This window comes from Bombina bombina, chromosome 6 (assembly GCF_027579735.1).
Source record: "Bombina bombina isolate aBomBom1 chromosome 6, aBomBom1.pri, whole genome shotgun sequence".
Classification (NCBI taxonomy): domain Eukaryota; kingdom Metazoa; phylum Chordata; class Amphibia; order Anura; family Bombinatoridae; genus Bombina; species Bombina bombina.
Window position 1 is genome coordinate 355,633,408 of NC_069504.1, and position 21,869 is coordinate 355,655,276.

The 21,869-nt window shown below is 37.1% G+C and overlaps 1 protein-coding gene across 2 annotated transcripts in view; it reads right to left on the reverse strand.

The window, feature by feature from the left end:
• Positions 1–996: 996 nt before the first annotated feature.
• RMND5B (required for meiotic nuclear division 5 homolog B) overlaps positions 997–21,869 on the reverse strand; it is a 34,067-nt gene continuing 13,194 nt past the window's right edge. For both annotated transcript variants that reach the window (XM_053719822.1, XM_053719823.1), the window contains exons 3-9: positions 14,509–14,646; positions 14,299–14,399; positions 14,054–14,220; positions 13,794–13,959; positions 13,610–13,712; positions 13,380–13,534; positions 997–1,449 (exon numbers count right to left, since the gene is read on the reverse strand). In XM_053719822.1, the coding sequence (XP_053575797.1) occupies positions 1,386–1,449; positions 13,380–13,534; positions 13,610–13,712; positions 13,794–13,959; positions 14,054–14,220; positions 14,299–14,399; positions 14,509–14,646 (894 nt within the window). In that variant the 3' untranslated portion in view covers positions 997–1,385. The remainder of the gene's footprint in view (positions 1,450–13,379; positions 13,535–13,609; positions 13,713–13,793; positions 13,960–14,053; positions 14,221–14,298; positions 14,400–14,508; positions 14,647–21,869) is intronic.

Here is a 21,869-nt window from a genome sequence, read left to right on the forward strand (position 1 = left end):
AAATAACTCAATCTTTGTTTCATCAGTCCACAGCACCGTCTCCCAAAATGAAGCTAGCTTGTCCAAATGTGCGTTTGCATATCTCAAGCGACTCTGTTTTTGGCTTGTGTGCAGAAAAGGCTTCTTCTGCATCACTCTCCCATACAGCTTCTCCTTGTGCAAAGAGCGCTGAATTTTTGAACGATACACAGTGACACCATCTGCAGCAAGATGATGTTGTAGGTCTTTGGAGGTGGTATGTGGACTGTTTTTGACCGTTCTCACCATCCTTTGCCTTTGCCTCTCCGATATTTTACTTGGCCTGCCACTTCTGGCCTTAACAAGAACTGTGCCTGTGGTCTTCCATTTCCTCACTATGTTCCTCACAGTGGACACTGACAGCTTACATCTCTGCAATAGCTTTTTGTAGCCTTCCTCTAAACCATAATGTTGAACAATCTTTGTTTTCAGGTAATTTGAAAGTTGTTTTGAGGCCCCCATGTTGCCACTCTTCAGAGGAGAGGCAAAGAGAACAACAACTTGCAATTGGCCACCTTAAATACCTTTTCTCGTGATTGGATGCACCTGTCTATGAAGTTCAAGGCTTAATGAGCTCACCAAACCAAATGTGTGTTCCAATTAATCAGTGCTAGGTAGTTACAGGTATTCAAATCAACAAAATGACAAGGGTGCCCAAATGTATGCACCTGTCTAATTTTGTTTTAATGCATATTGCCCATTTTCTGTTAATCCAATAAACCTCATTCACTACTGAAATATTACTGTGTCCTTCAGTTATTTGATAGATCAAAATGAAATTGCTGATCCAAACACCCAATTATTTATAAATGAAAATCATGGAAATTATCAGGGGTACCTAAACTTTTGCATACAACTGTATGTATGTATACTGTATATATATATATATATATATATATATATATATATATATCTGCTCTGTTATGGGTCTAACCCATATTAAGAAAGCTGCAATAACCGATTTCAAAAGGAAATATATTTTCCTTTAAATTAAAACATACTTTATTTGTATACACTATAAAAAAAAAGTGATTTGACTATGTACTTTTAATATAAAAAAAACTATCCAGGGTAGTGCTCAGACTTCTCAGCTATAATTCTGTCCAGTCCTGAAGTCGTCACACTTTAAAATGATTGGTAGTTTGTGTCCATGGACTATCTCCATTCATTTGTTGGCCAAAGTTATTTAAACATGGGCAGAACTATGATCCAGATCCTTCCTCTTAAAAACATTATTTATATCAACTATTGATTGTAGAGCAAAAAAACAAAAATAATAACCATAGTAATTATGGTAAATTGCTTGAGTATTTTCTAGTACAAAAGTGACATTGCTGCGTTTGAGACAGTCTGATTTTGTTTGGATGTTAGAAGATGATGCGTTTGCCATCAGCTGGATTCTGCTCCATAGGGCAGTACGGACACTTTAGCCTAGAGGGACAAATGGACATAGGGAATATTTATCAGTTTGTTCAGAAAAAAGAAAATCACTTTTATAACCATAATATTTATTTTCACGATGAAACAGCATAAAAGCATATTAATGTGTTTGTGGCTAATGAAGGCTAGTGAGCATGCTCTTGTATCAACATAAGCTGCAGTTTTATTGATATATCCTGTATACCCACCCAGATCCTGCATCAGGAAAACAAAGTCAGCTTGCTCTCCTTACTTAAATGGAAACTACACTTGTTTTGATCTCCAGACCAGGAAGAGTGAGTACTGCCTATTCTCCATGTGATGAAGCAGAAGACATTACCTCTGATTATAGAAAAGCAAAAGGAGATGGCACTCTCCACGGTTGTACACATAGATTGCACTCAAATTCCCAGAATAGTAAAATGGTGGATAGAGTTACAAGTGACAAATGCACTAGGTGAGTATTAAAATATAACTTTTATTGAGACTTTAAAAATTAAAAGGACAAAACAATTAAAAACACAGGAATTCTCTTAATTCAAATTAGAGCTACAGGAGAGTTACTAGAACTAAAATCCCTGTTAAAGGTGCACTGTGTACTCAAAGATAGCGTTAGTCTAGAAAATATAGATCCAGGGTCAACTATTGATCCATAGATCCTAGACTCAATGGCAATATATTGGTTATTGAGACACAGAAAGTTGTCATGAATGACTAGATGCTTGATTGACAGTTATCAGTAGTTAAAGAAAATGATTATGGTATATTGTGGTATACCATGTACATCAACAACTCAGAAATATCTTATCTGCTATAAATATATATTGTTTATCAATGGTTAATAGTTTGAGAGGAATTATGAATTACTAGATAGTCTACTGGACTTTATTCATTATCCTGTACACTATATCAATCATAGACAATTGTGGTCTGAGTCTGTACTTGCTAATGCTATATAGCAATATTTAGCTTAGGAATAGATATCCTAGAGTCCTAGTAGTGAATATTATGATGGTATTGAGTTGTACAGTGCCAAAGTTATGCCCAGATAAATACGGTTATTAACTGGATATACAATCAGAGTAAATTATATGTACTGATAATACTTAACTAGTATAGTGTATGGTACCTCTGCAATGACCTAGTAATATTGGTGTATCTTTATTAAATCAGTCTTGGCTGGTACCCCCTATAGTATAATGTAAATACTTAAAGTGATGTACGGTACCTTGAGATTGCCTTACTGATAAATACTGGTTAAATTTCACTAAACCATTCACACTGTATATTTACTGGGTATCACATAAGTATACTGAAATTAGGTCAGTTATTTTATTTGTCCTCTAAACAAAAGTATAAACTTAGGTCATCAAATTCTAAAAAGCAGATTAAGTTCCGGAGGTTAAACGCAAACACACAATTAAATAAGTTGATTTTGACTATGTCATATATAGCTGAGACAACTGATGTGTGCCTCTAGGGATTGAGTGTTTGTTATGTCAGTATTTATCTCTTATCAGTAACTTGACCGATAACTAAAGTAAAGAGAAATTAAACTATCAAGTTATAAATTAAACGGCATAAGTCCTGAATGCATACGGGCTTATCCGTTAAACAACAAAGTAACCTAATTTTAGTAACAATACTGCTCCTGCCTAACGCACACGTTTTTACACTGGTAATAATTGTAGTCTGCTGCTCATAAGGTTATTAGATTAATTCTAAGTCACTCTGTGACAATTTAAGAGCAGGCTGTTTGCTACTTTATATTTGCTATTATTCATAACTTTTAAAGTTAAGTTCCTGCAATTTAAAAACCAATCAGGAGCCCATTATCTCCCAACCTCCCCTGACATGTTTCGCCGAGAAACTCGGCTTTCTCAAAGGGTTTATGGAGGTTCTCTTAAGGCGGGTATTTATGCCTAGTGAATCTGTCTGATTGGTATTACAGTTTTTCAAAACAACGAATCATGGGAAGTGTTTCTTTTATTGTATAATTAGTGAGCTCACAACTCATTGGATGTTTATAAACACTGGATGGTCTAAGCGTTATATATCTGTCAGTTCAAATATGAAATTATGAGATCATTAGTTTTTAAGCTGTTACGTGTTTACTATCACATGCTGCCCTTGTAAAATGTTTTAAACATTTCATTGACTGCGGGTATGTGCTGATACTAATGCTGATAGTAACTATACACAGAATCCTCATCTCGGTATAATAAAACACAATGTAGTGCTCACATTTAAACATTGAGATCAAAATTGGCTGCAATAGCTACCAGCTTGGTGATACATAACCTAATGTTGTAGCCAATGAAACAGTATTATAATCCGTTTTACACATCTGGAAAGTTGTAAAAGTGTAGAATTTACATTAGATTGACTGACAACACCATAAAATCCCGTACTGTGTTAAAGTCAGCGTGACATAAATGTTAAAAAGTGATCAGCTCGGATTTCATATGTTTAGATGAATATAAAGGTAAAAAAGGAATAAGTTATTGGAACCGATCTATACTGTTTCAACTGATCGTAATCTATGATAGTGCAATGTATTGATGATAGCACTGCATTAATACTAAGTTACTATTGACTTAGATTTGTATCTTAGAATAAGATATGCTGAGTGATGACTTGCCTGTGAGTAGCAAAGGACCAAGTCCATATATATCTACCAATATAGAGGTAAACAAGGAAAATAAAGGACTTATCAAACACGAAATACTAGAAGTCCGGATTAATATGTCATACAGTAAAAGTTGAAACTAATTATGTTAGAAAGAGACTTAGAAATAGGTGATAATATTGAAGGAGTCAATATGCCATAATAGGTAATAATTTGTGCGATTTGTGCTAAATCTTAACCTACGTGCTTATTGAGTTACAATATAACGATAATAATACTGGTATTATAAATTCTATACATTCCTGCTGTGTGAGCCGTATTTCCCTATTAATATTAGTGGTTAAAATAAAAAGTTAAAAATAAAAAAAGTTTATTTGAATAAATATAAAAAATAATAATAACATATAATAAAAAGTGACTAAGAGATGGACCTATTATTTAGTGTTGATATAATACAGGTCATACGATGAAATATGGTCTATATACTAATAGACCCTTAATATGTAACATCTAAGTGACAATCCATAACTGATATTTTAACTCTTAGAATCAGTTAGTTAAAATAATTTAGTGACATAGGTTTCTATCATAAATATTGTGTCTACTAATTTATATTAAACCTACATACTTAAGTAATACCACCATATTTGGCAAAATAATTTATAGGTGTTAAATTGAACCTCTGTGCAAAAATAAAAATTATCTAGAAATAGTGTAAGTCCCTAATATTACTTTACCAAAGTAACTGTTGTTATACTATGTGATTATAAGTGATGAAATTTTAGTGAAGGAATGACAAGTGATAAAATTGGGGAATAGAATTTTTTTTTCCTTGTGATGACTGAAAGCTGTGTATAAAATTATTATTCAAATTATTATAAATTAAATCTAATTAACTGTAATAAAACATTTGAAATATAAAAGAAAATAACTAGTAGTAACTCTCCTGTAGCTCTAATTTGAGTTAAGATAATTCCTGTGTTTTTAATTGTTTTTTAATTGTTTTAAAAACATCTCCTTTTGCTTTTCTATGTTGATTAGTACACAGCACCTAGTATCTATTAATTAGATACCTCCTAGGAAGAAGATACTGTAAGCACTTCTTAGTTATCTACAGTTACTTTATTCCCAGTTAATTGACAGTAGTGCCATTTGGCCCTCCTTTGCCATAAAGTTTTCAGCCTATTTACTAGGTTTTACCAATAGAGCACACTGAACTGGAAATTAATCCAGTATAATGACTACTAAATTGGAATTAGATAGAGTCACAAGACAGAAAAAAAGATTAACAGATTTGGAAGAAGTTTTCAACGATTCACCACTAGAGACAAATAAAGTAAACTCTGATACATTAGATAAAATGCTAAGAGAGCTACATAAAAATTTATACAAACAGGATAAGGTGTGGTGGAACCATCATTTTTTGGAAAAGTATCTAGAAAAAAAATTTGATTCCACGAGGTCTCAGAATTCAACTATTCCCTGCGTTTTAATTCAGAAATCCAGATCTTAAAGGGACAGTACACTGTAAAATTGTTTTTCCATAAATGTATTTTAAATGACTTGTTATACCAACTGCAGAGTATAAAATATTTGAGAAATTGCATTTTTGGGTTTATTTGTGTATCTGAAGTAGCTGGTTTTGTGCTTTGAAACCACAGCCTATTACAATGGGTTGAGCTTCAGGTAATATCAGATCTCATTATGTTATCACTTTTATGTACACAGACTTGCTTCCTTATCTTATATTTGTCTGAAACACCAACTCAATACATAGAGAGAACAATGGAAAATTATCATTTTATTACTTAACTATCCTGCCCCCCACTGAGGGTGTAATCTCTTCTGCTGGCTGTATTTACTTAGGCTTGTCAATAGCGTATACGCCAGTATCAAAACTTTCAGTATAGGTTGGGAAACCACAAGCTAAATCAGCTATTTCAAATGCTGAAATAGGAGTAAAGGAGCCACTTGCAACCAATTTAATACACTCTAGCAGGTAAAAAGGATCATTGGGAATAATTTAAAGGGGAGAAAGTTTTTGGGTGAACTGTCCCTTTAATGTCGAATGGGAAGAGGCTCTATCAGAGTGTTCAAACAAGTTAATGAACATTCTGATAAGACATGACAAATCTGAATATGACAGACTAGAGGATATCATAACTACCCAAAACGAGCATTTAAAATAATTTGAAAGTCTGAAAGATTTTGAATCGTCATACAAAATACCAACATGAATTAGACAAATATGAATCTGATATTAAACAAACTAAGACAGGGAAATTCAAGAGAGACCTGGATGACTACCAAAGTAAGAAAAGATTTAATACCAACAATTCCAAAAATGCTCCAAGCAGAGTACAAATTATAGAAAGTGATATATCGGACACAGATATTGAAGATATAGACACAGCAAGTGAAGAACCATCTTGCTCCTCTAAACCTATTAAGGGCTCCACTTCAATGAATACTCGTAAACGAAAGGATTTTTTAGAAGGGGACAGTTTAAACTCAGATCCACCAGAAGAGGTAGGAGGGGCAAACAAAAGGGTATCTCGTGTAAGAAACAACAAGGACAAACATCAAACTGCGAAACCTTACAAACGAGCACCCAGCCCTTTCTTTAAAGTGAGGATGAAAAATCATAAACCTATCTCAAGATCATGTAAATTTACTTTCTAAGGGTTTATCATTTTGCCCAAATGCCAACCTTGACAAATTTGAAATCATAAAAGATGTGCATTTATTTCTTAGGAAACTGCTCCTTAGAAAACAAAACAATTCAACTGATAATTCTGAAGTGGATTTAAGCCCGTTAAATCTGTCTACACAAGATAGAAACAGTTAACAAGATTTAGAGGATCTATTATCTGAAAATGATCTTCCAATTAGTGCAAATTGGCATACTAATTTAAATAATAAATCCAACTATCTACCTAAACTTTCCAATGCTCCTTGCATTCAAATTTTTTATGAAATTGTCTGTACTGAAATTGCACAACTAGCAATCCACTCATCAACGACTAACCTATCCAAAGGGGAAAGACAGGCCTTAGCAGAAATTAAAGAATGGGATGATGTAGTAATACGTCAGGTCGACAAAGGCGGCAACATAGTGATCTGGCCTAATAATATGTATATGCAAGAGGCAGAACGGCAATTGAAAGATATCACCTGTTACAGAAAGCTCTGGTCATGTCCCCTAGAAGACTTTCAAGACAAATATCAAAACTTAATAATGAATGCAAGAGTAAATGGTGTCATAACAGCTAAAGAAAAGCAATTTCTTATGGTAACAAAGCCAAAAATTTCTACCTTTTACTGTATACCTAAAGTCCACAAAAATAAAGAACACCCTCCCGAACGCACAATTGTGTCAGGAATAGACAACTTAACAGAAAAAGCTAGCAAATATGTGGACAGTAGATTACGTCAGTTCTTGACTCAAATACCATCATACACTAAAGACACCATGGAAGCCTTACAACATTTGGAAGACATTTGGTTAAAAGATGACACCTGGCTAGTCACTTCGGATGTGGAGGCTCTATATATGAGTATAAGCCATAAACTAGGCTTACAGGCGGTCAGATACTATCTTGACATGTCATCCGAAGAAGACCTTAAATCACAATTCTTTGTGTTCAACAATCGATACTATCTTCAAATTCGTGGAACAGCAATGGGCACAGCCTGCGCACCAACCTATGCAAATTTATTCCTAGGTTGGTGGGAGCAAACTATTGTATTTTCGGACAATCATGATGAATACTCAAAGTTCATCCCAATGTGGCTGAGATATATAGACAACATTATATTCATCTGGGAAGGCACCAAAGACAAACTAGATTAATTTTTGACGGAACTAAACAATAATGACCTAAATATAAAATTAACATACCATACAAGTCAAGACAAGGTGCCTTTTCTTGATCTGTTAATTTTCAAAAAACCAAATGGTCAGATTGGGACGGATCTATATAGAAAATCTACAGCCACTAATACATTGCTTTACAGTACAAGTGCCCACGCACCTAGTACCATTAAATCGCTTCCTATTGGCGAATTCTTGAGAACTAAGCGTAATTGCTCTGAAGAGGCTTTATTCAAAGAGCAAAAGAAGTAGAAGAGAGACTTCAGAAAAGAGGTTATAGTAAGACCACAATAAAGAAAGCCGAGTAAAGAGCACGCTTAACTACGAGAAAAGAATTATTGCAGCCAAAAAGGAAAAAAAATAATGGAAAAACCAGACTCATCTTGACGTATAATTCTAATAGCAAACAAATTATTGAGGTGATCAATAAACACTGGGAAATACTACAATCTGACCCTGCACTGAAACAATTTCTGGGCAACAGAGTGGATGTAAGTTATAGAAGAAGCCAAAACCTAAAGGATATGGTCAGTCCGAGTCACTTTGAAGAAAAGAAAAGAAGGAATAATACAAAAACAGTACGGGGTTCTTACCCGTGTGGCACATGCAGTAGCTGTAAACATATAGCTAAAATTTCAAAAATACAGGACAGATTTGGCAAATCGCATGATATCAAAACTTACATCAGTTGTAATTCATCAGGAGTCATATATATATATATGATCAAATGTGGCTGTCCGAAAATTTACATTGGAATGACCACAAGTAAACTCCGTACACGTTTACAAGAACATTTGCGTAATATCAAAAATGCTGCTAAAGACCTGCAAGACAACAAAAATATCACCTCAGTTGCCTATCATTTTTGGCGACACCACCAGAGCAGAACTGGTACACTTACTTGTGCAGGGATCAATAAAAATAAGTTTAGGAATAAGAGGGGGTGATTTAACAAAAAATCTATTACAACAAGAAAGTAGATGGATTTTCTTAATGAATTTGGTTCGACCAGCAGGATTAAATGAACATAATAATTACTTTACATATTTATAATTATGTTGTAAATTTAATAATAGGGACTATATGTATATATATATATATATATATATATATATATATATATATATATATATATATATATATATATATATATATATATATATATATATATATAGACAATGTAAGTCAATTGACTCCAGGAGATAAGAGGAGAATATTTGAAGGGCAATATGATTTTTCATATATTTTAATATTTAAGAGCAAACCCTTTCTTAATACACACATTTAGTTATTGTCTTTTATATTTCAAATGTTTTATTACAGTTAATTAGATTTTGTTTATAATAATTTCAATAATAATTTTATACACAGCTTTCAGTCATCACAAGGAAAAAAAAAATTCTATTCCCCAATTTTATCACTTGTCATTCCTTCACTTATAATCACATCGTATAACAACAGTTACTTTGGTAAAGTAATATTAGGGACTTACACTATTTCTAGATAATTTTATTTTTGCACAGAGGTTCAATTTAACACCTATAAATTATTTTGCCAAATATGGTGGTATTACTTAAGTATGTAGGTTTAATATAAATTAGTAGACACAATATTTATGATAGAAACCTATGTCACTAAATTGTTTTAACTAACTGATTCTAAGAGTTAAAATATCAGTTATGGATTGTCACTTAGATGTTACATATTATGGGTCTATTAGTATATAAACCATATTTCATCGTATGATCTGTATTATATCAACACTAAATAATAGGTCCATCTCTTAGCCACTTTTATTATTTGTTATTATTTTTTATATTTATTCAAATAAACTTTTATATTTTTAACTTTTTATTTTAACCACTAATATTAATAGGGAAATACGGCTCACACAGCAGGAATGTATAGAATTTATAATACCAGTATTATTATCGTTATATTGTAACTCAATAAGCACGTAGGTTAAGATTTAGCACAAATCGCACAAATTATTACCTATTATGGCATATTGACTCCTTCAATATTATCACCTATTTCTAAGTCTCTTTCTAACATAATTAGTTTCAACTTTTACTGTATGACATATTAATCCGGACTTCTAGTATTTCGTGTTTGATAAGTCCTTTATTTTCCTTGTTTACCTCTATATTGGTAGATATATATGGACTTGGTCCTTTGCTACTCACAGGCAAGTCATCACTCAGCATATCTTATTCTAAGATAAAAATCTAAGTCAATAGTAACTTAGTATTAATGCAGTGCTATCATCAATACATTGCACTATCATAGATTACGATCAGTTGAAACAGTATAGATCGGTTCCAATAACTTATTCCTTTTTTACCTTTATATTCATCTAAACATATGAAATCCGAGCTGATCACTTTTTAACATTTATGTCACGCTGACTTTAACACAGTACGGGATTTTATGGTGTTGTCAGTCAATCTAATGTAAATTCTACACTTTTACAACTTTCCAGATGTGTAAAACGGATTATAATACTGTTTCATTGGCTACAACATTAGGTTATGTATCACCAAGCTGGTAGCTATTGCAGCCAATTTTGATCTCAATGTTTAAATGTGAGCACTACATTGTGTTTTATTATACCGAGATGAGGATTCTGTGTATAGTTACTATCAGCATTAGTATCAGCACATACCCGCAGTCAATGAAATGTTTAAAACATTTTACAAGGGCAGCATGTGATAGTAAACACGTAACAGCTTAAAAACTAATGATCTCATAATGTCATATTTGAACTGACAGATATATCACGCTTAGACCATCCAGTGTTTATAAACATCCAATGAGTAGTGAGCTCACTAATTATACAATAAAAGAAACACTTCCCATGATTCGTTGTTTTGAAAAACTGTCCTACCAATCAGACAGATTCACTAGGCATAAATACCCGCCTTAAAGGACCAGTCAACACAGTAGATTTGCATAATCAACAAATGCAAGAAAACAAGACAATGCAATAGCACTTAGTCTGAACTTCAAATGAGTAGTAGATTTTTTTTCTGACAATTTTAAAAAGGTATGTCTTTTTCCACTCCCCCTGTACCATGTGACAGCCATCAGCCAATCACAAATGCATACACGTACCATGTGACAGTCATCAGCCATTTGCAAATGCATACACACTTATTCTTGCACATGCTCAGTAGGGGCTGGTGACTCAAAAAGTTTAAATATTAAAAGATTGTGCACATTTTGTTAATGGAAGTAAATTGGAAAGTTGTTTAAAATAGCATGCTCTATCTGAATAATGAAAGTTTATTTTTGATTGAGTTTCCCTTTAAGAGAACCTCCGTAAACCCTTTGAGAAAGCCGAGTTTCTCGGCGAAACATGTCAGGGGAGGTTGGGAGATAATGGGCTCCTGATAGTTTGGTTTTTTAAATTGCAGGAACTTTAAAAGTTATGAATAATAGCAAATATAAAGTAGCAAACAGCCTGCTCTTAAATTGTCACAGTGTGACTTAGAATTAATCTAATAACCTTATGAGCAGCAGACTACAATTATTACCAGTGTAAAAACGTGTGCGTTAGGCAGGAGAAATATTGTTACTAAAACTAGGTTACTTTGTTGTTTAACGGATAAGCCCGTATGCATTCAGGACTTATGCCGTTTAATTTATAACTTGATAGTTTAATTTCTCTTTACTTTAGTTATCGGTCAAATTACTGATAAGAGATAAATACTGACATAACAAACACTCAATCCCTAGAGACACACATCAGTTGTCTCAGCTATATATGACATAGTCAAAATCAACTTATTTAATTGTGTGTTTGCGTTTAACCTCCGGAACTTAATCTGCTTTTTAGAATTTGATGACCTAAGTTAATACTTTTGTTTAGAGGACAAATAAAATAACTGACCTAATTTCAGTATACTTATGTGATACCCAGTAAATATACAGTGTGAATGATTTAGTGAAATGTAGCCAGTATTTATCAGTAAGGCAATCTCAAGGTACCGTACATCACTTTAAGTATTTACATTATACTATAGGGGGTACCAGCCAAGACTAATTTAATAAAGATACACCAATATTACTAGGTCATTGCAGAGGTACCATACACTATACTAGTTAAGTATTATCAGTACATATAATTTACTCTGATTGTATATCCAGTTAATAACCGTATTTATTTATCTGGGCATAACTTTGGCACTGTACAACTCAATACCATCATAATATTCACTACTAGGACTCTAGGATATCTATTCCTAAACTAAATATTGTTATATAGCATTAGCAAGTACAGACTCAGACCACAATTGTCTATGATTGATATAGTGTACAGGATAATGAATAAAGTCCAGTAGACTATCTAGTAATTTATAATTCCTCTCAAACTATTAACCATTGATAAACAATATATATTTATAGCAGATAAGATATTTCTGAGTTGTTGATGTACATGGTATACCACAATATACCATAATCATTTTCTTTAACTACTGATAACTGTCAATCAAGCATCTAGTCATTCATGACAACTTTCTGTGTCTCAATAACCAATATATTGCCATTGAGTCTAGGATCTATGGATCAATAGTTGACCCTGGATCTATATTTTCTAGACTAACGCTATCTTTGAGTACACAGTGCACCTTTAACAGGGATTTTAGTTCTAGTAACTCTCCTGTAGCTCTAATTTGAGTTAAGAGAATTCCTGTGTTTTTAATTGTTTTGTCCTTTTAATTTTTAAAGTCTCAATAAAAGTTATATTTTAATACTCACCTAGTGCATTTGTCGCTTGTAACTCTATCCACCATTTTACTATTCTGGGAATTTGAGTGCTATCTATGTGTACAACCGTGGAGAGTGCCATCTCCTTTTGCTTTTCTATGTTGATTAGTACACAGCACCTAGTATCTATTAATTAGATACCACCTAGGAAGAAGATACTGTAAGCACTTCTTAGTTATCTACAGTTACTTTATTCCCAGTTAATTGACAGTAGTGCCATTGGGCCCTCCTTTGCCATTACCTCTGATTATGGCTTTAACATTCCTTGTTTTGCAGACGCATTGACAGCAACATATTTTGTTCATAAAAGTAAAATATAGCTCTAAGCTGCCACAAATCTACCACTATTCACTTCCATGATAATGTCAAGTGATGATGCTAAAGGTATTAGTCTATAATTCCATTACTACACTAACAAGGAAGTGCAAGTCTGACCCAGCCATAGGAGCTCTGGAAATTTTGTTGCAGGATTATATTAAATACCAACAATGTTTTCCTGAAAAACTACAAAACTGAATTGTGCAGCCATAAATATGCTATCTTGTTAATTGCTTTACAATATTCTGAGTTACAGTACTTTGTGGTAAATGTAAAGATTTGTTTCAATAACCTTTAAGAAAATGGAAACATTTGTACTACATTATACACAAACAGCTCTGAAAAACTTACTTTCCCCCAATGATTAGCTTGTTCAGAGCATCCCGGGAAATAACATGCCCACAGACCAGCCTTATCGGAGGATTGGAGTCAGACGTTTGCTGGCGCAGGATAGGACAAGCAAACACAGAATGAAACCCACACTTCTTGCCCAAGTCTATCTCGATCTAGTAAAATAGAGAACTTGTTATGTGGTGTTCTGTAATATATACTGCTGACAAACATGATCATCAGACACTTACTGGCAATTCATCCTTGTGGCTCCAGACACTTGTGCATTGTGTTTGCTCAATAACTGCTTTAATGTTCTTCAGTACCGGGAGTGAAATGCAACCCAAAGCAAAGCTGGGCAAATTAAAAAAATATATAACTTCACCACTTTACAATATCATATCTGTTAATATGTTCCCATTTAATTCTTCTTACCAAACGCTGAGAGGGGACTCCACTGACAGACCAAGCAAGCAGCATGCGTCCCGTGTGAACTGCTCACTAATGCTTGACCACTGATCTTCATCCAGCAGATAAGAGTAAGGGGAGTTCTCAATCCCATTCCGAATGTAGACAAGGCTACCCATCATTTCCTGGATATCTTAACCAGAAGCAGAGTGACTTGCTAAACAAATAATGACACACACCAGATCTACAATAACCTCTCTTACAAGTACTCCACAGGATGTTCATACCTTTCTTGTGCAAACTGGCAAAGGGTTGGAAATGCCGAGCATACGTTAGTGCTTCAACTTGCTTATGTGGTCCCCCACTCAGAAGGCTAATGAAGTGTAGCCGATGCAATCTAAACTCTAGAGAGCTGTTTAACTCTCTAAGGCGCTGCCTGTGTGAAATAGCCCATCTAGAAAACAGCAAAGAATAATTCTGATGTGCTCTTAAGAAGAAAGAACATTTTATGCTGAGATAGTTTGATACCTACTCTAAGGCCGGTCTGAGATCTTGTGCTTCCAAAGCGTCAAGTATTTGATTCATCTCCAAAAATGGCTGCTTAAAATTTGGGTCAATACACAAAGCAGATTCCTGAGAGAGAGAAAAAAAAAGAGAAGAATAAAAAGCAAAGTGCTGGGGGAAATATAGAATTATATAAACACATACATCCAATAGAAACAAATATATAATCTCAATATACCTGACTAAGCTCCTCAGCCACCGTCAAAAGCCCCTGCTGATATAGATGTTCCAAAATTGCACTGTGAAGTAGCTGTTGCTTCTCTCTGGAGTCCCAAATTCCATCTGACACAACCGCACATGCTTCAGCCTCAAAATTCTGCCAGCAAAAATTATTCAATCTGATAATGATCTTTTTAAAAACATTTTATTCTTATCTTTCTGTCTATGCAATCAAGAAAAACAAATACTTTAAATTATGGGATCACTTGATTGTAGTCATATAGCATTTGGCAGGGGCTTTGTGTCGGTGTTCTGGCAGATCAGCCAACTCCTCCGATTTGCCAATTCCGTCACTTCAGCTGTCTCACTGCAAATTCTCTCAGTGCACATGCGCTTCATCGAGTCACTGCATCAAACATATATATGATGCACTGCAATACCCCCATCTTCACTCTCTTTTTTTGCCTCTGCCTGGGGGGTTCGAGGGGGTGGAAAATCCCACGTTGTAAACCTCATTCACCAAGATTCACTTGGGGTGAATCCCAGAGTATTGGCGGGGCACCTCCCTTGAACCCAAATACACACAGACAGAAGCGCACTTACAGGAACAAAAAACTAGCTCAATAACATTGTTAGCCTGTTCTTTTTAGCCCAGTAATGCTTTTCACAGAGTAGAACTTTCCTGTAGTATATCAGTCTGATCCCGCCTATTACGGACAATCTTGGGGAATGATGTTTACTAGGTGGTCTTTTGCCCCCCTTGCACCCTCCAGGCAGAGGCAAAAAAAATATATAGTGAAGATGGGATAAATCGTTAGCGCTGCGGAATCTGTTGGCGCTCTACAAATAACCGATAATAATAATAATCGTATATATAGTATGTCTGCTTAGCAAGCAGTTCTGTTGTAGAGATTAACTTCTTCTGTGGAGTGCATGCACAGTGATTCAATGTTTGGTCAGACTTGGCTGATCTGACAGACTTGCGGCGATTAAAATGTGGTGATGCACTGGAGAATGCGGTGACACGGTGAAGCGAATGCGTAGTGAAAGAATTTGCAGTCGCACAGGTGATTTTACGTCACCGGAAGTGACGGAATTGGCTAATTTGAGGAATTGGCTAATGTAACAGAACACCGGCTGTGTTTCTTACATAACAATCATCCACTGCCAATTGTGAAACATTTCATCCTCCGGTATATATGTTAAGAATTTGTTACAAACTTAATACTCAGCAGTTATACAGGTGAAGATGGAAAAACCTCAATGAGACTGGTAAGCAAAAGTTAAATTACTTATCAGGTGAACATCAAGTTTTCATAAGTAAAGAGAAGTGATACATTAGAAAAAATATGGTATTTTAAAATGTATTAAAAGTATAAGCAACATCTATGTACAAGCAATATCTTTCAAAATATAGGGCAAAAATTAATAGTTATAGATTTTACTCACTATGTAGCAGTGTAATATTTAAAGAAACATTGTAAGGTAAAAATGTCTACATATGGGACTTCCGGTGAGCGGAGCATCCGACTGGCAGCAAAGAAGCAGAGCTCCGCACTTCAGGCTCTAAAAAACTGATAAATTTCACTGCCAGCCAGCCCTCCCACACAACTGCCTTGTTGGGCTTCTACCTAAACATAAGCCTCAACCGGCCAAGCAGTGTGAAGGGCCGAATATCGCCCTTGCCCCTGGGAGACACTTGTGCACAACAAAGCACTGTTTGCGGGCGCCATCTTGAAACGGGCCCCCTCGCCCAGACAACCATAACGGCTCTGTCGGAGCTAGCAGGAGAACGCATTCACGGCCGGAAAGTGGCTGAAGAAGGGATGAGTCAATACAGATCACGGAGCTGGTCACATTTAACCATAAACAACAAAAACTGATAAAGGGAAAAGGAAAACAATAGGAAGTGAAATCCCTGCCTGACAACAAAAGCCTTCCACGCGACCCTGTGGGGTATTGCAGCCCCACATAGATTCTCTAATGCATAGAACACTGTGATTCTTACAAGAAAGCAGCATATTAAACTTTGCAGTCCTGTGCTTGGCCCCCCATTGTACAAGCAGCTTACTTACTCCACAGTCACCTACACACAGAGACTCCAATTTGTAAACTTTTTAAGGCACAGCCCTTGAATACTCCATCTATATACATATTCATAGGGCTTAATCTATAGAACTGGTCATTTCATTATTCTGGAACTGTGCAAAGAGGGGAGAAGGAGGAAAGTAAAGCATAAATTACATTTGTTTTAGCCTGCTGGGGAGAGGCCTTGTACGTGTGTAAATACGGTCCTGCACTGCCATCCATTGAACTTCTGCAGCTTCTGAGATTGAACTTTCTTATTATTGCCAGCAACCCAACACAAGTTTTGCATGAGGCTAGATCAGTATTTCGCACCCATCTCTAATTCGCTGGCAGGAAAAATGGCTTCTAGGAACAAACAATTAGACAAGAAGCGGCTTGCAACTGAAGTACATGCTGAATCCCCGCCCTCCCCTAGAGCCTCAGACACACTCGTTACAGACTCCTCTGCCCTACTTCAGGAACTTAAATCTTTTTTCCTGCCGAAAATGGAGTCCCTACAGGCAGGGGTAGACACTCTCACTAGCGAGGTACGCCAATTCTCTACAAGAATCATCCAAGCAGAACGCATATCAGATGTGGAGGACAGACAGACATCAACTTCCGCCTCAGTGAGGCAGCTCCTACGCCAAAACCAAGCGCTGCAAGAAAAGGTAGACGACCTCGAAAACCATAGCCGGAGAAATAATCTTCGGGTGGTGGGGGTCCTCGAAACAGTCAAGAACAAAGACTTGCTAAAATTCACAACGTTAAAACTTCCTAAGCTGCTGAAAATGAACCCAGACCATTTACCTCTAGATGTGGAGCAAGCTCATCGTATAGGCCCAGACAATGGCCTGGAAACAACAAACTCTCGGCCACATCAGGTAATCTTCAAATGTCTCAATTACCAAAAAAATTTGCTCTGCTACGAGCATACAGAGCCCACACAGGAGACCTGGTTTTTGAAGGGAAGAAACTTCTAATCTTTCAAGATTTCTCCACGGAAGTGACCAAGCTCTGCAAAGATTTTGCCCCGCTGTGCTCCCGCCTGTATAAAGAGGGGAGACAGGCCTCTCTGCTGTACCCCGCCAAGCTGAGATTGCAGACAGCTACTGGAGCTAAATTCTTTCGCACCCCCAAGGAACTCCAAACATACCTAGATATGGATGGTCAAGGCGATGTCCGCTGATCAGAGACAGACAGTTCCATCACTGTTTTTGCCTCAATATGGAGAGACTAATGTCTCAGGGACTCTCCTATACTAAGAATATCCTCTGGATAGCCTTCTGGGCCCGCGGATACTCTGGGGGTCTATGTACTGGACACTAACCCTGGTAACTGTGTAACAAAGCTACACATTCTCCCCTGACTTCCCATGTTGGGAGGGCAGTGAGACAAGGGGCAAGAATGCTTTTATTGTTATTGCACTGTTTTCTGTTGCAGGTTACACTTTACTGTTGCATATTTGTGCAGATGTTTCACTACCATATCTCTTAACATAACTATAGCTACCAATCACAGCCTTAGACTCCAGGGTTAGATTGTTTCTGTCTTTTCCCATAGCCGGATCCAGACTAGATAGTGAACCCCCCTCTCGACCAGAGACAACATATTTGTCAGTAACTACTTTAGATATATTCAAAATATGTAGACAGTCCTCACAAATGTCTCTATGCAACGTATCAATGTATTCTCCTTTCTGTTTAATGTTGAGACTTTTTATTGTTCCCGCACTATCTTATATTATAGGTTGCACCTTGATGTTACACTCCTGCTTTGGGGACGTCGTCACATGTTTCTCAGGACACATACACTTACTATCTGCTGTTTTAGGCTCTGTGGCTCGACTGCTACTGCCCCTCACCAAAGCCAGCTCTGAACTAGGCAGGGATGCCCCCGACCGATTAGAGACATCAAACTTGTTAGCACCTACCTCAGGGTTACTTAACACACGAGGGCAGTCTTCACAAGTGCCCTTGATGAGGGTATTAATGTCTGTCTTCTCTTTTATCGTTATTGCACTACCCCATGCTGCAGGTTATCCCCTAATATTACCTTTTTGTGTCAATACCTTTATTCTATATCTCTTAGCACGACTATACTTCCCGACCGCTACCATGGGATCCGGGGTTAGATTGTATCTGTTCCCTTCCGCAGCTAGTTCTAGGATGGATAGTGACCTTTCCTCTAGCTTAGTGACAGCACACACATTGGCGGATACTTTAGGATAAATTACAGCATGTAGACAGTCCCCACAACTATCTTTGTGTGACGTTTTGACCACTTTGTTTTGTTACACACTTCGGAGACTTACTGCTGTTCTTCCACTGATTAACATTCTGGGTTATACTTCCAGGTTACACATACGTGTGGGGACCCTCCTGCCCAACTTCTTAGCGCCAATACCTCTACCAACTTTCACCTTGGGCTTTGGAGTTGGGTTGTCCTTATCCTTCACCACAAATAAGATTAAGCAAGACACCAGTCCCCCTTTTCGATTAAACACAATATGTCTGTTAGTGATAAATACTGGATTGTTTTGCACTCACGGTCAGTCCTCACAGATGTCTTTGTGTATTTCTATTTTATGCAGAAGCCATACCTTTGTATTCAATACAGGCTGACATAGCGCTCCTTCAGGAGACCCACTTGACCCAAGAGGAGCATGATAAATTAAAGATTAGATGGGTAGGGCAAATTCTGAACACATCAACAGAGGGTAGAAAAAGGGGTGTGGCGATATTAGTCAGAATGGGATTTCCACTCACATTCACCGATACATATGTAGACGCAAAAGGGCGATATATAATTACCAGTCTTCACATAGCCGCTGAAACATATCTACTTTGTAATGTTTACGGTCCAAACCCTCTTTCCCCCCAGTTCTGGCATCACTTGCAGACACATCTCACAAGGCAAAACGAGTTCCCAGCCATAATTGGTGGGAACTTTAATATGGCACAAATGTCACCACTGGATAGATTCGTAGAACCCTCGCTCTCCCAGATTCCGCGTATTAACTATCAACGGCAAAAAAGCGAAGCTAAACTGGCTTTGGGATTTAGGGAGGGCTTGGGATTGGTGGATCTTTGGAGGCTACGCAATCCGGAAGACAGAAATTTCACATGCATGTCCAAAACACACCATACCTTGTCCAGGATAGTCTATTTCCTTACGTCCCCTGGCCTCACATCTGTTATTCCCTCTAGCATAATACATCATATCACCATTTCGGAACACACACCTATTTCTTTGATGCAAAATTCCAATCCTACAGATGGCACACGTAAAACGTGGAGATTCCCCTCTTACCTCTATAATAACACTGATTTTCGCCAGCAATTACTTTCCTATTGGCTAGACTATACTATAGATAATGCACAACATCAACACAAGCCAGATCTCTTTAGACACGCCTCGAAGGCTGTACTGAGGGGTAGGATCACAGCGTACACTGCACATCACAAAGCTCAAGCTAAAAAAAATAACCAATCAAATGCTTCAAAAACTTTCGGAAGCGTACAATGCCTATTTGCGTTACCCTACATGTCAAACTCGACAATATTACTATAACTTAAAGCAAGAAAGGGACACCCATATACAAATGTTAGACAATGCACATGCGGTACAACGGCAGGGCAAATTCTACAAGTATGGGAAAAAAGCTGACAAGCTCATGGTGAACATGGTTAAAATCATTACACCTAAATCTAACATTCCAGCGATTGTATCGGAGGGGGGCCTCCGTACGGACACTCCTACAATCACAAAATAATTTGTGTCCTTCTACACTAAGCTATACGCCAAGCAAGATATCTCAGAGCCTGATCAACATCTGTTCTGGAGCAATATAGCCATCCCCATATTAACACAGGACCAGCAGATCTCCCTTAATGCCCCCATTCATGCGAAAGAAGTAATAAACGCCATTAAGCACGCCAAGTTAGGCAAAGCGGCAGGTGGTCTCCCCGCAGAGCACTACAAAATCTTAAGTACTGAAATAGCACCTACCCTAGCAATATTATTTTCTGAATATTTATCAGGACAGTTTAAACCCAGGTCCAAGATTCACGGATGCTAGCATCTGTGTCATACCAAAACCAGATAGGGATCCCACTCTGCCCTCGTCTTACAGACCGATCTCCTTACTGAACTGGGACTACAAGCGGTTTACAAAAATCTTGGCTGATAGATTAGCGGTGGTCCTTCCATCCTTAGTACACCCGGATCAGACTGGGTTCGTTAAGCAACGCTCCTCGGTTGTCATTTTGCGGAAAACGCTTGCAGTTATTTCACACTACCATCACCCTCGCAATAACCCCTCGGATACCCTTTTGACAGATGCATGTCTGCTTTCTGTCGACGCCGAAAAGGCGTTCGACAGGGTGGAATGGGACCACCTATACACCTCCCTGATGAAATTTGGTATAACGGGCCACTTCTTTGAAGCAATACAACGACTCTACCACACGCCCTCAGCGTCCTTAATCATTAATAATGGCTTGTCCTCCCCCTTCAGACTTGAGAGGGGACGAGGCAAGGCTGCCCACTATCCTCTCTCTTGTATGATCTGGCTATTGAACCGTTGGCGTGCTATATACGTCAAAATTGTGCGGGCCTCCAGATCCCCACCCAACAATTACACCTCTCCCTGTTCGCGGACGACCTCCTACTATATATTAGCAACCCTGCTCTGAACGTACCCAAATTAATAGATATCTTGGTGAGATTTGGCAATTTTACCGGATATAAAATAAATGTTGACAAATCGGAAGTGACATGGCTTTAAAACAAAAGTGGCACTAACCTCTGTAACACGAATCTTAAAATCACTTTGGGCTCCTTTAAAAATCTGGGCATTCACCTACATGTTGATCCCGCACGTATCTATCATTTTAACATACCTAAAGCCATAGCCACCTTACAAAACCTCATCCGAGGATGGAGGGAACTTCCTCTTTCCCATTTTGTTGAAAATGATAGCCTTGCCCAAGATCTTATACCCTTTACAAATGCTTCCCCTCCTATTCCATAGCAAAGACATACAAACTCTCTCATCCGCCTTTGCCTCTTTTGTATAGAACCAAAAGAAACATAGGATCAACACGACTAAATTATCTATGCCACTTTACGCAGGTGGTCTTAAATTTCCAAACATACAATGGTACAACTGGGCGACGCTTGCTAAGATAGTTCTGGGATGGCTAACTGGCTCTGATTACTTTTGCCCTTCTGTGGAATCTGACATTGCAGCACCACTACACCTAGCTTATCTCCCGCATGCCGACCTGTCTACTCTCCCTCATCACCTCT